Source organism: Rhodotorula paludigena (assembly GCF_050403205.1).
Source record: "Rhodotorula paludigena JCM10292 DNA, Rt_paludigena_JCM10292v1_ctg18, whole genome shotgun sequence".
In the NCBI taxonomy this organism is placed as follows: domain Eukaryota; kingdom Fungi; phylum Basidiomycota; class Microbotryomycetes; order Sporidiobolales; family Sporidiobolaceae; genus Rhodotorula; species Rhodotorula paludigena.
In genome coordinates, this window is record NW_027481440.1 from 60,285 (window position 1) to 73,029 (window position 12,745).

Genomic DNA, 12,745 nt, shown 5'->3' on the forward strand with positions numbered 1-12,745 from the left:
CTTAACCGCTCGGGCATCTGGCCTCTGATGCACGAGTTGCCGCAATGTGCATATACAATGTGCTGTGTGCTTTTGGGTCGCTCCTGCACAGCCCCACCGGCTCATCAGCACTCGCCGAAGATGCTGCCTTCCCATCGTCTTCTGCCTTCCGCACGAGAGACGCATGCTCCCTGCGCGCAGAGTCTTGCATCGCTCTGTACGCATCGCTAGCGCACCTCTCGCACCGCGTCGCCTAGCTTTCGCGATCCGCTCGCACGCGACTGTCGCTGCCTCTCTGCCCGCATCAGCCAACCGCACGATGGCGAGGGAATCGCAGCCATTTGATCTGAGCACGCTAGGAGGCGGCTGGGCGACAGACACTGACAGCAATGGGCAACCGTTTGCTGTTCTCGAGCGGGAGATCGAGGTCTCGCCGAACGACGACAGGAAGTACCGGTTAGTGCAGCTTCGCAAGTGGATGTCGCCTAGTAGTGACACATTTGCACCTTCAAGCTTCCTGACACTGCGCAACGGCTTGCGAGCCTTACTCATTTCGGACCCGAAGACGGACAAGGGTGCGCGCGTCGCTCGCTACCGTCTCTCGAGAACACATGCTCAGTCGCGTTGTTCCCCTGAGCAGCTGCCGCGGCCCTCGGCGTGCAAGTAGGGCACCTTAGCGACCCAGATGACCTTGCCGGTCTCGCGCACTTCTGCGAGCATAGTACGTGTGCTTTCCAGTCGAGCACCAGTCCCGCTTTGCTTACGGTCGAGTCGAAACGTAGTGCTCTTCCTCGGGACCGAGCGTTTCCCCGACGAAGCCGAGTATAAGACCTATCTCTCACGCCACTCTGGATCGAGCAATGCGTATACGTCGCTCGCCGAGACCGTCTACCATTTCGACTGCACTCCCGAGGGCCTGCCCGGCGCACTTTCCCGTCACGCTCAATTCTTCACGGCCCCGCTGTTCGACGCGTCCTGCACCGAGCGCGAATTGAACGCCGTCGACAGCGAGTTCCGTCGTAACCTTCAGCTCGACGCGCGGCGCTTGTTCCAACTCGGCAAGGAGACGAGCTCGCGGGCTAGTCGTTACTGGAAATTCGGGACGGGGAGTAAGGAGACGCTCTGGCGGGACGATACGCGCGACCGCCTGCTCGCGTGGTACGAACGCGAGTATTCGGCCAACCTGATGAACCTGGTCTTGCTGAGCAATCGTGCATTCCCTTCGCACTCGTCCCAGTGTGCTTCTACTGACAAATCTCGCCGTAGACTCGCTCGATGACCTCGCCTCGCTCGTAATCGCCGAGTACTCGGACATTCCGAACGCCAATTTGGCTGCCACCAAGTTTCCTGAGCCGCCCATCACGGCGAAAGAGGCATCGAGCGAGATCTCGTATCGCACCATCAAGGACTCGCCGCAGCTCCGCATCGAGTTCGGCTTGCCTGACCTGCGGAAGTATTGGGCGACCAAGGTGCGTCTCTATTTTCAAGCTTGCTCGATGACTGCTTGATCGACGCGACTCGCTCAATCCCTGCAGCCTGGGCACTTCATCTCGCACTACGTCGGTCACGAAGGACCGGGCTCGATTCTCGCGGAGCTCAAGGCCCGCAGTTGGGCGACCTCGCTTTCGTCCTCGTCCGACAACGGCGCAGCGGGCTTCGATTTCTTTCGCGTCAACATCAAACTTACTGCCAGCGGACTAGGTGCGTCAAGGCGTCGTCTTCTGCGATTTCGCAGACTGACGGAGTTACCTCCTGCCGTGCAGAGCACTACGAGGACGTCATCTCTATTGTCTTCGCTTATATCGATCTTCTGAGACGGACATCACCGCAACAATGGGCCTTCGACGAGGTCCAGCGCCTCGGTCAGATCGGTTGGCGCTGGAAGGAAAAGGGTCAACCGCAGTCGGCAACACGCAACCTCGCGAGCCAGCTCGGCGAAACGCTGTATCCGCCCGAGAAGCAGCTCGTCGGACCGTGGTTCGCGACGCACTGGGATGAGCACCTCATTCGCCAGATGCTCGATCATCTGCGGCTCGACAACTGCCGCATCTTCCTCGGCTCGCAGCAACCGATCGTTGGGCGCGACTTCTGGCAGTCCAAGGAGCAGGCAAGTCTCCAACACGTGCGTTATGCAGCATTCGATGTGCTGACCTACCTGTCGTGCAGCACTATGGAACCGAGTTCGACATCCGACCGCTTGACGTCGACCGCATCGAGGCGAGCTTCGGTCCCTTCCTGCGGTTCGCTGTTTGCTCACGCCTACCCTACAGACTCCCGTGAACCCGCCAGCAGACCTCCGCTTGCCCGATCGCAACATCTTTGTACCTGAGCAGCTCGAGCTGCTTAACACCAAGCCGGCAGACGAGGTGCGATGGCTCCGCTGCGCTCATGCTTGGCTGCGCTGACTGGCTGTTGCAGCCCGTCATGCGTCCGACACTTGTTCGAGAAACCCCGAAAGGACGGCTCTTCGTCAAGCGCGACGACCAGTGGTGCATTCCGCGCGGCTCCGCCTTCTTTCTCCTGCGCTCGTACGTACGTACCGGACCTACAGCGCATTTCAATCATCTGACACACCGGTCTTTCTGCCTCAAGGCCGGTTGCCGATTCGTCTCCGCTTCAAGCGATGCTTACGCAGCTCGTGACTTCCCTCGTCGAGGAAGCACTCGCGAAGTATTCGTACGATGCGACCCTAGCCGGTCTCGACTATTCCCTCGGCACCGAGCAAGGCGGCATACTTCTCGCTGTGTCCGGCTACACCGACAAGCTCCCACTCCTTGTCTCGGTTGTCCTCGACAAGCTCGCTTCCTTCAAGGTCGACGCAGGAGAATACGCCATCGTGCACGACCGCTTGTCGCGCGCATACCGCAACGCCAAACTGCAGAATCCTTCATCGTTGGCTGACGCCGAGCTTCGCCGCTTGACGAGGCAGACGTATTGGACGGGGGATCAGAGGCTCGAAGCCCTGCAGAGTGCGTGCATGTCGCTCTCGCTCTCCTCACTTCGCGATTGACACGCTCATTGCCTCGCTCTTCGCCTCTCGGGAATGTCACGTACCTCGCTTTCTGCAGAGGCGTCTCCGCAAGCGGTCGAACAGCACACCGCATCGCTTCTCAAACAGCTGTCCATTGACTCGCTCGTGCATGGCAACTTCCGCAACGAAGTGAGCAGGCTTGCGGTCGACGATTCGTGTCCAAGAGACTGACTCCCTTGCGTATAGACTGCCGTCGACATGCTGGACAAAGTCGAAGACAAGCTCCAGGCCAGCGCGGCTGCCGCAGAGGCAATCGATTACCACCGCGCTCTCAAGCTGCCTCCCGGCACGACGAACGTCTTCCGTTCTCCCGTGCCTTCGGAGGAGAACGTCAACTCGGCTGTGTCGGTCTACTACGAGATTGGCCCGGCGACCGATTATGAGCTGCTCGCACGTCTCTCGCTCTTTGCGCAGATCGCAAAGGTGCCGGTCTTTTCCACGGTGCGTCGGCCTCTTCCACGTCCATCTGTACTGCCGAGCTTGAATGTGGCTCCCCCCGCAGCTTCGCACGAAGGAGCAGCTCGGATACATCGTCTCCTCGGCACCATGGGTGATCAACGCGTACGCGGGCTTCCGCGTCATCGTCCAGTCCGAACGCACTGCGGAATACCTCGACGAGCGGATCGAGGCGCTCTGGGCCGGCTTCGGCGACCACCTTGCGCAATTGAGCGAGGACGAGTTTGCGAAGGAGCGGGAGAGCGTCGCGCTCAAGAAGCTCGAGAAGCCGAAGAGCCTCGGCCAGGAGTACGTCAAGGCGCCGCACATCTCGAACGGAAATCAGTGCTGACCGGCCTTGCAGGACCTCACGCTACTGGCAGGAGATCCAGACGGGCGAGCTCGACTTCGATTTCCGTACGTCTGGACGCATGGATTCTCGGTTCCGTCCTGCCCACATTCTCTGACCCAACGACTCTTCCGACAGGCCAGCGCCAAGCCGCGCTTGTGCGCCGACTCAGCAAGGAGGACCTCATCGCCTTTTTCGCCCGCTACATCTCGCCGTCCTCTCCGGAGCGCACCAAGCTCGCCGTCCTCCTTCGTTCGCAGCGCTTCCAGTCCGCCGCACTCGGCCCGCTTCTCGACGCCGTACGGCAGGTCGCACCCGAGAAGGCGGACGAGGCGGAACGGCTTGTCGCAGCCAAGCCAACGATTGAGCAAGTCGAGGCATTTGTGGACGCGACCGGTGCACACCCGGCGCTGAAGAACGAACTCGCCAAGCTCGAATTGCTGCCCGCCTTGCCGTCGGGGGTTCGTGAACTCGAGGAGAAGGACGTCGAGTCGTTCCGCAAGACACTCGAGCGGGCCGAGGGGTACAAGCCCGTCACAGACGCCTTCGAGGGACACGCTAGACTATAGAGCTGCACAGCATGCCTTTGTAGGCTCTCAATCAAGGGATGAACACGACCAGCGTTGGCACCAAGTTGGCACACCAGGGAGCCAGAGTAGCGAAATTCGCATCTCAGCTTTGCATGCACGCGCTCGAGCTTCTGTGGCCCTGTAGTACGCTCGTACGTGCGCTCGCATCCTCGCAAACGGCTCTGGCGCGGTGACTTGCCGTGATCGAGACCCGCTGCGCCTTCCCCACGGCGGTTCTCGCTCTCCACCTCCCGCTCAGCTCGCTCTGCAGCCGTGCAAGGGCGTGCACAGGCTACAAGCTCGGTGTTCGACCAGCACAGCACGCGACCGGCTCCGCCAGTGCCCTCTGTGCTCGCGCCGGGCGACAAAGGGGTTCGCACGCGAATCTCACCTCATCGACCTTTCTCTGGGCTCCGAGGTGCGTAAGGAGGCGCAGAGCCAGTAGCTGCAGTGCTCACGAAGCGCTGCACACGCACAGACACGACTCTGTGCGCTCGCGCCGCGCGCGCCTTCCCCTCGTCCCGCGCTCTTCCTGCCGACGGTCTATCCGGCTACTCCGCGCGACGATGGACGCAGAGCAGACACAGCTCGGCGTGACGACGCCAATGGCTCGCCACGTCGAGAGCGTTACGACCCGCACCACGACCACCTCGACACACGCTCCGCGTCGTCCTTCCAGCCGCGCTATTGGCGATCCCGCCGCGGCGAAAGCAGCAGACGGCGAAGAGCGCTGGCCGATTGAGGACTACGCGCTCTTGCACCTGGCGCCCGCGACCACCACGACGACGGTCACGACAACGACGCACACGACGACTCACTTCGCCCCGATTCGTATCCCGAAGTCGCGCCCCATCCGCGCCGTCCACTCGTCCTTCTCCGGTCCATCAGGCGATGCTGCGCCCCGCTCCGACGCTAGCGCGACGCCGCAAGCCTCGCTGCTGCAGCTGCTCGAGGAGTCCGAGGCCCCGGCGGCAGCCAGCAGCTCGGCCCTCCCGCTCGACCCACGCATGTACCCGCTCAGCCAGGCGCCCTGGCCCGGTAGTTTGAAGCAGTTCCGACTCGCTGTCGGCGGCATGGCCGCGACTTTCGCCGAATCCTCTGCGGACCTGCCCGGCCCTCCCCCGGCTCCGGGCGTGAGCGCAAAGGGTAAGGCTCGCGAGGACCCGCTTGCGTCTACCTACGCCGAGGACGCGGCGGCGAAGGAGCTCTCGCCTTTCGGAACAACTGGAGCAGCACGGCCGGAGCGCGGCCCGATGCACCAGCGGCGATTGTCGCGACGAGCGCGCGCGCATGGCGGAGGGCAAGGTCTCGAGTGGATGGAAGAGGAAGACGAGGATGCGAGGATGGATGAGGCGCGGCGCGGGTCGCCGGGCCCACCCAGGAAACGCCCTCGCGCCGAGTCGCCCACCGAGAACCGCCGCGCGTCAGACGAGGCGGATGCGGGCACCATACCCTCGGTCGCAGCGTCAAGTCTTCGCGCGAGCCACGCCTTCCAGCCAGCTCTCGCGCCCGCAAACGTCGGCATGGCGGCGACACTGCCGAGTCCGAACCAGAGCCCGCCCAGCCCAGTCCCGACGTTCGGCGGCGAGGACAGCCAGGAGCTGAACGATGACGAGCCGCTCGAAGGGGCAGTGCACGCCGACTCGCACCCACAGTCGTTCGACTTTGGCTCGGGTGCTGCACTCAGCGCGCTTCTCTCGCTGCCCGACTTCATCAAAACGTTCGACCAGCTCCCCGCCGCGCTCCAGTCGTACCTCATCTTCCAGCTCCTTCGTCGCGCGCCCATTCCCGTCCTGCAGACGCTCAACGAGGTCATCGAGCCGTCGCTGCGACGCGACTTCCTCTCGGACCTGCCGCCCGAGCTGGGCGCGACCATTCTGGGCTACCTCGATGCACGCACACTCTGCCGCGCCTCGCTTGTGTGCCGCGCGTGGAAGCGCCTCGTCGACGGCGAATGGCGCATTTGGAAGGACAAGCTCGAGGCGGATGGGCTCTGGGTCGGCGACGGGAGCGACGAGCGCGAGGCGAGGGAGATTGCGCGTGGAGTCAAGGAGGACCTGTTCGTCAAGCGCTGGCAGGCTGGCGTCTGGGACGAGAAGGTGCGTGTCTACATTCGCTGTTCTGCCCCTCACCGGCTAAACTTCCCGTCGGCAGAAACGCCCATCCTGGACCGGCAAGTACGAGCCGGAGAACCTGTACACCGGCTCGCCTAGCGGCGGCCCGCCTCCCCGCGCGTCTATCTCGCATCGTCTCGCTTCGCCGTCCTCGTCGCGCGAGGCCTCGCCGTTCCCGCCTGCGCACGCGATCCACCCCTTCAAACTCCTCTACCGCCGCCGCGTCCTGACCCGCCGCAACTGGAAGCACGGCACGCCCAAGCGCATCACGTTCCCGTCGAGCGCCCCGCAGCCGTCACGTCAGAATGCAAACAACCAGAACAACGCGAACAACCACGTTGTGACGTGCTTGCAGTTCGACGAGGAGAAGATCGTCTCGGCGTCGGACGACCACTCAATCAGCGTATTCGACACGCAGCGCGGCACGCTCCGCGCCAATCTGACGGGGCACATCGGCGGCGTCTGGGCTTTGCAATACCTCGGCAACGTCCTCGTCTCGGGTTCGACCGACCGCTCGGTCCGCATTTGGGACCTCGACACGGCGCGCTGCACGCACATGTTCATCGGTCACACCTCGACCGTCCGGTGCCTGCAGATTGTCGAGCCGCAGAACATTAACCCCGACCCGAACGGTGACCCTATCTGGGAGCCGGCCTTCCCGCTCATCGTCACGGGCTCGAGGGACTTCTCGCTCCGAGTTTGGAAGCTTCCCATGCCCGGCCGCGACCGCGAGTACCTCCCCAAGCTGCCCGACGCCGACGACGAAGTCGACCCAGAGCGCGACAACCCTTTCCACCTGCGGCACCTCACGGGCCACACGCAGGCGGTGCGAGCGCTCGCTGCGCAGGGCAACACGCTCGTTTCGGGCTCGTACGATATGGACGTGCGCGTATGGGACATCACGACGGGCAATTGTCGGCACATCCTGCGCGGCCACACGCAGAAGGTCTACTCGGTTGTCTACGACCACCTTCGCCAGCAGTGCGCATCGGGCTCGATGGACAACACGGTCCGCCTGTGGTCGACCGATACCGGCGAGTGTCGCGCCGTCCTTGAAGGGCACACGTCGCTCGTCGGCCTCCTCGGCCTCACGCACCGCAACCTCGTCTCCGCCGCCGCCGACTGGACGCTCCGCATCTGGGATCCGTCGAACGGGCGCTGCCGACACGCCCTCGCTGCACACCAGGGCGCGATCACGTGCTTCCAGCACGACGAGCACAAAATCATCAGCGGCTCGGACGGGACGCTCAAGATGTGGGATGTCCAGACGGGCGAGTTCGTCCGCGACCTTCTCACCAACCTCACCGGCGTCTGGCAGGTCTCGTTCGATCAGCGCTTCTGCGTTGCCGCCGTCTCGAGGAACGGCCGGAGCGAGTTCGAGATCCTCGACTTTGGCGAGCCCGAGCCTGTCCTGCGTTCCGCCAAGCAGCCCCGTGCGCCTCGCATCAAGGCTGAGGAGGTCGAAGACGATGTGGCGCTGTCTGGTGGTCGCGACGACGCCGCCATGTCGGACATGGACGTTTCGGCCGATGCCACCATCTCGACCCCCGCTGCGGGCCGTGCCGACGCAGCTTCCTCGACCAGTGTTCCCGTTCCCGCCGCACCACGCTTGCGCGCCGCCGGCTTCCCGCCGTCCGACTCGCACACGTCTCTCCGCGCACTCGCGTCCAGCGAAACGCCGACGCACGATGCTGCGGCGAGCAACGCCCCTACTGCCTCGGCCGCGACTCCCGCCCCAATCCGCACGGTCCGCCGCACGAACAGTTCGCGCGACTTGCGTGCGCAGGCTCACGCTTCAACGTCGACCTCTGCCCTGCAGGCGATGGACGTCGAGGCCGGCGAAAACGACGATGCACCTGACGACGAGGACATGGCGACGATCAAGGCCGAGGAGGACAACTAGACCGAGCAAGGCTCCAGCAAATTGTGTCGAGAGCCTACCTTGTCATCGTTCTGTCATGAACCGCTGCATACCTTTTTCTCCTTCCACTTCACCGGTTTGCCTTTGCTTGTAGCGCCTTTGTCCCGCCTAATTGATCTGTATCACCTTCTTCTTCTGCCTTTCTGGACATCGTGCGCGCTTCTCCCGCCTTGCCCGAGCTCACCGGCAAGCGCGCCAGCCGGACCCGCATCGGCGGGGCCGCTCATCGCTCATCTCTTGTCTTCCATCGCTGTGCAACTCTCATCGTGCCGTCACGAAACGCGGATCACAGTCACTCGAGATTCCTTGCTATGCCTCCAAAGGTCGTGCTCGTCACGGGAGCGTCTGCAGGCGGGATCGGGTGCGCTCCCCACCTCATCGTTTTCGGCTCGCTGCCATAGCTTGATTTCGTGTTTACGGCAGGCATGCTCTCTGCGAAGAGCTCGAGAAGCGTGGCTGCACGGTCTACGCCAGTGCCCGCCGGCTCGCTGCGCTCGACTCCCTTTCGCCTTCTATCCACAAGCTTGAGCTGGACGTGCTTTCGCTCGGTGAGGCTTGGCACAATGCTCTGTGCTCGTCGGTATTCTGTCAACCCTGACTGACCCGGCAATGTCATTTCCGCAGACTCATGCAAGTCGGCAGTGCAGCGTGTTCTCGATGAGCAGGGTCGCATCGATGTCCTCGTCAACAACGCCGGCGTCGGCGGGACTGGCGCTGTGCTTGACGCAGACGTTGAGAGCGAGCAAGGCGCTCACGCGACGTTCGAAGCCAACGTTTGGGCACCTTTGCGGCTCAGCCAGCTCGTTGCGCCCGACATGGCGAAGCGTCGCTCTGGCCTGATTATCAATGTCGGCAGCATTGTCGGTACGGCTTTCATTCCATCTCCCATTTCCTGGTCTTGATGCTAGTATTCGAGCTGAAGCATCTTGTCGCAACCGCAGGGAACGTCCCGACACCCTGGACCGGCATCTACAACGCAAGCAAAGCGGCACTGCACAGCTTGACTGAGACTCTCCGCATGGAGGTCAAGGGTCTCGGAATCAACGTGATGCTTGTGGCGCCAGGCGCCATCACCAGCCAGTTTGGCAAGAAGCAGACAGTCAGCATCCGCTTACCGGAAGGTACGCCGTGCGCCCTTGGAAGTGCTGCACTGCTGCCGTACACGCATTCAACATTGCCTGAACTGACACCTTCCTCCGTCAGACTCGCTCTACAGAGACGTTGCCGACAAGATCATCGAGCGAGCCACCATCTCGCAGACTCCTGGTGAGTCGCTTTTTCTGCCTGCAGCGCGGGAGATTCTCCTCCTCCTGTGCATAAGTTCACCGAAGCACGTTCTCTCCGCCAGGCCGCACCACACCTGCCGCAACATTTGTGAAGGGTCTTGCTTCACGCGCGCTTCGTTCAAAGCCGGCAAGCTATTACACGGGAGGTTGCCAGTCGTTCCTCTTCTGGCTCCTTGAGCGCCTGCCACGCCCACTTGTGTGGTTCCTGCTCTCTAGACGCCTTGGGGCCGACGAGGTTGGGAAGGGGAAGAAGGCGTGACGGGGGAGCATTCCTCCCTCATTATGTTGAATATCTAGGGAACTCACCAGCGGCGGTTCCACACGGTAGTGCTGTCAGTATGTAACCTCTCATACTACGGAAAGATGGAACCGCAGCAAGGTATTTGGACAACATGTGTGAATTAGGTGAAGAAGCTAATTGAGAACCTAAGATTCGACCATCCATTCCTCCGCTATCATGGATGTTCACGCTCCGCAAGCTGGTACGCTACTCCCCTTTCTGGGTGTGCTCCGACTCACAAAACCGTGACGCTGCACCGCAAGCCCGCTCACGCATCGGTAAGAGCGCTGCGGCGCAGACCGGAGCCGCTGCGCGCCTTGAAGCCGAGCACGACAACGATGATGAGGATGATGAAGACGATGACGGTCTCGATCCAGCTGAAAGCGCAAGGGGGTCAGCCGGTAGTGCAGAAAGAGCCAAATGGTTGGAAGAGGTGCGCACCCGATGACAACGAGACCCTTGGTCACATTGCAGCGCGACCAGTCCACGTCGCCGCAGTCGACGCCGTCCACGAGCGCCGTGAGGGACGCGGAGCCGACCATGTAAAGGATCTGGACGTCGGAGGAAGTCAGGACGAGCTTCGAGTCTCGTAGCAGGACTGTGGACGCCTACGAATGCGATCACAAATGCGATGAGGTGGAAGAGGATGCCGAACGCGATGTGGTCGGGCTTGACGAGAGTGCCGATCAACGAATAGACTGCGAGGAGAACAAGCGCAGGTAAGCGGAAGGAGCAAAGAGGGATGATGACTATCTCCCCTGAGCTCGACGGCAGCGGGGACGGAAATGCGTAGTTAGCGGAAGAGCGTACGAGAGATGACTATGCCCCAGACACCTGCGGTCAACAGGATGCGTTCGCGGTCGCGGTGGCTGATACTCGGGAAGCGGGTGTTGCGCCAGTGCGACTCGAGACTCGCGGCGATGGCCATGGTGACAATCGACGCCAAGAAGCTGACGACCATGAGCGGCGTGATGCTCAAGCGGATGAAGCGGTCAGACACCTGTGTGCCGTGACGGATCAGCCCCGGTTGCGGAAAGAGCGAGCGAAGAGTAAACGCGCCATGGTTGCGAAACGTGGAGTGTTGCAGCGAGGAGAGAGAGAGCGAGAGTAGCAAGTGCGTCGGTGCAAGCTGAGTAGAGGAAGGAGAAGGAACGTCGCCGTTTGTTGGGCCCTTGAAGAGAGCGGGAGCCAATTTACGACACGTGTTCGATGACGCAGTTCTTGTCGATCTTCCTGCTCGTGCGCGCATATGATCGGCGCGGACGATGTCACGCGAAAGTCGCTGGACGATTTAGGCAAAGCAAAGTCGTGTGCCCGCCTCGTAAGTGGGGCGTATCCGAGGTGTAACATATTTGTGGATAGTGTACGTGCGAGAGGGAGAAAGGCAATACATAATGTTGCGGACCTCTCGCGGTGGGCTAGACCGAGAGGGGAGACGCTTCGTGTTATTACTAAGCCTACTAGACGGAAGAGAGACTCGTACCTAGACCGAGAGGGGAGACGCTTGAGGGAAAGAAGCGTCTCCAGCGTCCGGCTAAGGCAAAGCTATTCACCGAATAGGAAGCTATACAAAAGGGGTCGCCGAATAGGCGTAGACTATGGTAAGCAAACCTAAGCAACCTATCCGCCTCTCCACAACACATAAACAGCTCGGGTTACAGGCGTCAAGGAAGGTAGACACACGAGCAAGCAGGCGAGGCGCAAGCAGGGAACGACGACCAGCTCGGTGAACCCGCGCAACTGCAAAGACGGGCGAGCAAAAAGACGACGGAAAGGTGTGCTTCAGGCCGATCCGCGATCAGGACGCGGGTGCGTCTGCTCACTGGCTTGTATAGAGAGCAGACGCCCGTCGAGATGGACTTGCCAGAGCAAGGGGAGGGAAAGGTGCTCGCGGAAAGAACGGGCACAGGAGTCGGTGCACTCGAAGCTTGCTGCAGCCGTCGGTAAAGCTGCAATGGGGGAGGAGCTTGTCAATGCGGTGACTAGGACGACACAGCTGCACTTGTTGCACCGGAGGAGACCGTCAACAGAAGGGAAACGGTCAGGATGAGCATGCGGTTCGAGACCATCGAGCAAGAGCGCGAAAAGCGGTCAGTCCCCTGCGAGCGGAAGACGTGCAAGTCGAGCTTGCTTGCAAGAGGCACGGCCGAGTGCCGGCGCAGCTTGGTGGAGCGGTTGGACCTTGAGTGCACGACGGAACGCCAGAGCGAGGAGGTGGCATCGACCGCAAGCACAGACGACAGCGGCCTCCTTCTATCCGCGTCAAGAGCAAGGTGAGGAGCTCCTGTATGGTGCCAGCCGTTCCGAGTGAGGGAGAGCGCGCCGCCGCGCCTTCGGAACGGAGAGCCTTCTCAACAGGAACGGGCTGCCCCTCCGCTGCTCTGCTAAGCCCGTGCGCTGGTGCATTGCTACTCCAACGTGCTGCAAGCTTGCTTTGCAGGGGCTCGTCCAGCGGCAGACGATGTTCGCCTAACGTGAAGCTTCCCCGGCTTACGAGAAAGTGCTTTCGCGTTGTTGCCCAGTCAGCCCGCTTCCCCGTTTCATCCTTTCAAAATATCAAGACGACAACGGAGTTAGCTGGCGTTTGCGTCGAGCGGGAACCACCCAACGGGCGAAGAGACGTCCAATGTTCGCAGCTGAGACGGTGGTAGGACGGCGCTTCGTGGTCACGGCGGGATGCCGCACACCTGGGAAGGACGTAGAAGGCCGGCAAGCCGCTGCGCAGCATTGTGACAAAGCCGTGCGTGGGCAACTGCATGCCAAGGGAGCGAATGATAGGAA

At 61.8% G+C, this 12,745-nt stretch overlaps 4 protein-coding genes across 4 annotated transcripts; 3 read left to right on the top strand and 1 right to left on the bottom strand.

The window, feature by feature from the left end:
* Positions 1-298: 298 nt before the first annotated feature.
* JCM10292_001210 (uncharacterized protein) lies at positions 299-4,363 on the top strand (the record flags this gene model as incomplete). Its single annotated transcript, XM_076648717.1, has 16 exons — positions 299-435; positions 493-554; positions 620-700; positions 762-1,190; positions 1,246-1,448; positions 1,515-1,680; positions 1,743-2,086; positions 2,146-2,181; positions 2,250-2,345; positions 2,398-2,507; positions 2,572-2,948; positions 3,048-3,139; positions 3,197-3,451; positions 3,513-3,754; positions 3,810-3,862; positions 3,933-4,363. The coding sequence occupies 16 exons, from the start codon at positions 299-301 to the stop codon at positions 4,361-4,363; spliced, it is 3,114 nt and encodes a 1,037-aa protein (XP_076505663.1).
* A 566-nt stretch (positions 4,364-4,929) lies between these two features.
* JCM10292_001211 (uncharacterized protein) lies at positions 4,930-8,380 on the top strand (the record flags this gene model as incomplete). The annotated part of the gene is made up of 2 exons (XM_076648718.1): positions 4,930-6,462; positions 6,518-8,380. 2 exons carry the CDS (start codon positions 4,930-4,932, stop codon positions 8,378-8,380), a joined length of 3,396 nt encoding a protein of 1,131 aa, XP_076505664.1.
* Positions 8,381-8,709: 329 nt separating this feature from the next.
* On the top strand, positions 8,710-9,943 carry JCM10292_001212 (SDR family oxidoreductase; the record flags this gene model as incomplete). The annotated part of the gene is made up of 6 exons (XM_076648719.1): positions 8,710-8,759; positions 8,822-8,946; positions 9,023-9,262; positions 9,340-9,519; positions 9,602-9,664; positions 9,747-9,943. 6 exons carry the CDS (start codon positions 8,710-8,712, stop codon positions 9,941-9,943), a joined length of 855 nt encoding a protein of 284 aa, XP_076505665.1.
* A 289-nt stretch (positions 9,944-10,232) lies between these two features.
* On the bottom strand, positions 10,233-10,925 carry JCM10292_001213 (uncharacterized protein; the record flags this gene model as incomplete). Its single annotated transcript, XM_076648720.1, has 4 exons — positions 10,233-10,341; positions 10,406-10,515; positions 10,577-10,662; positions 10,775-10,925. The coding sequence occupies 4 exons, from the start codon at positions 10,923-10,925 to the stop codon at positions 10,233-10,235; spliced, it is 456 nt and encodes a 151-aa protein (XP_076505666.1).
* Between the last annotated feature and the right edge of the window lie 1,820 nt (positions 10,926-12,745).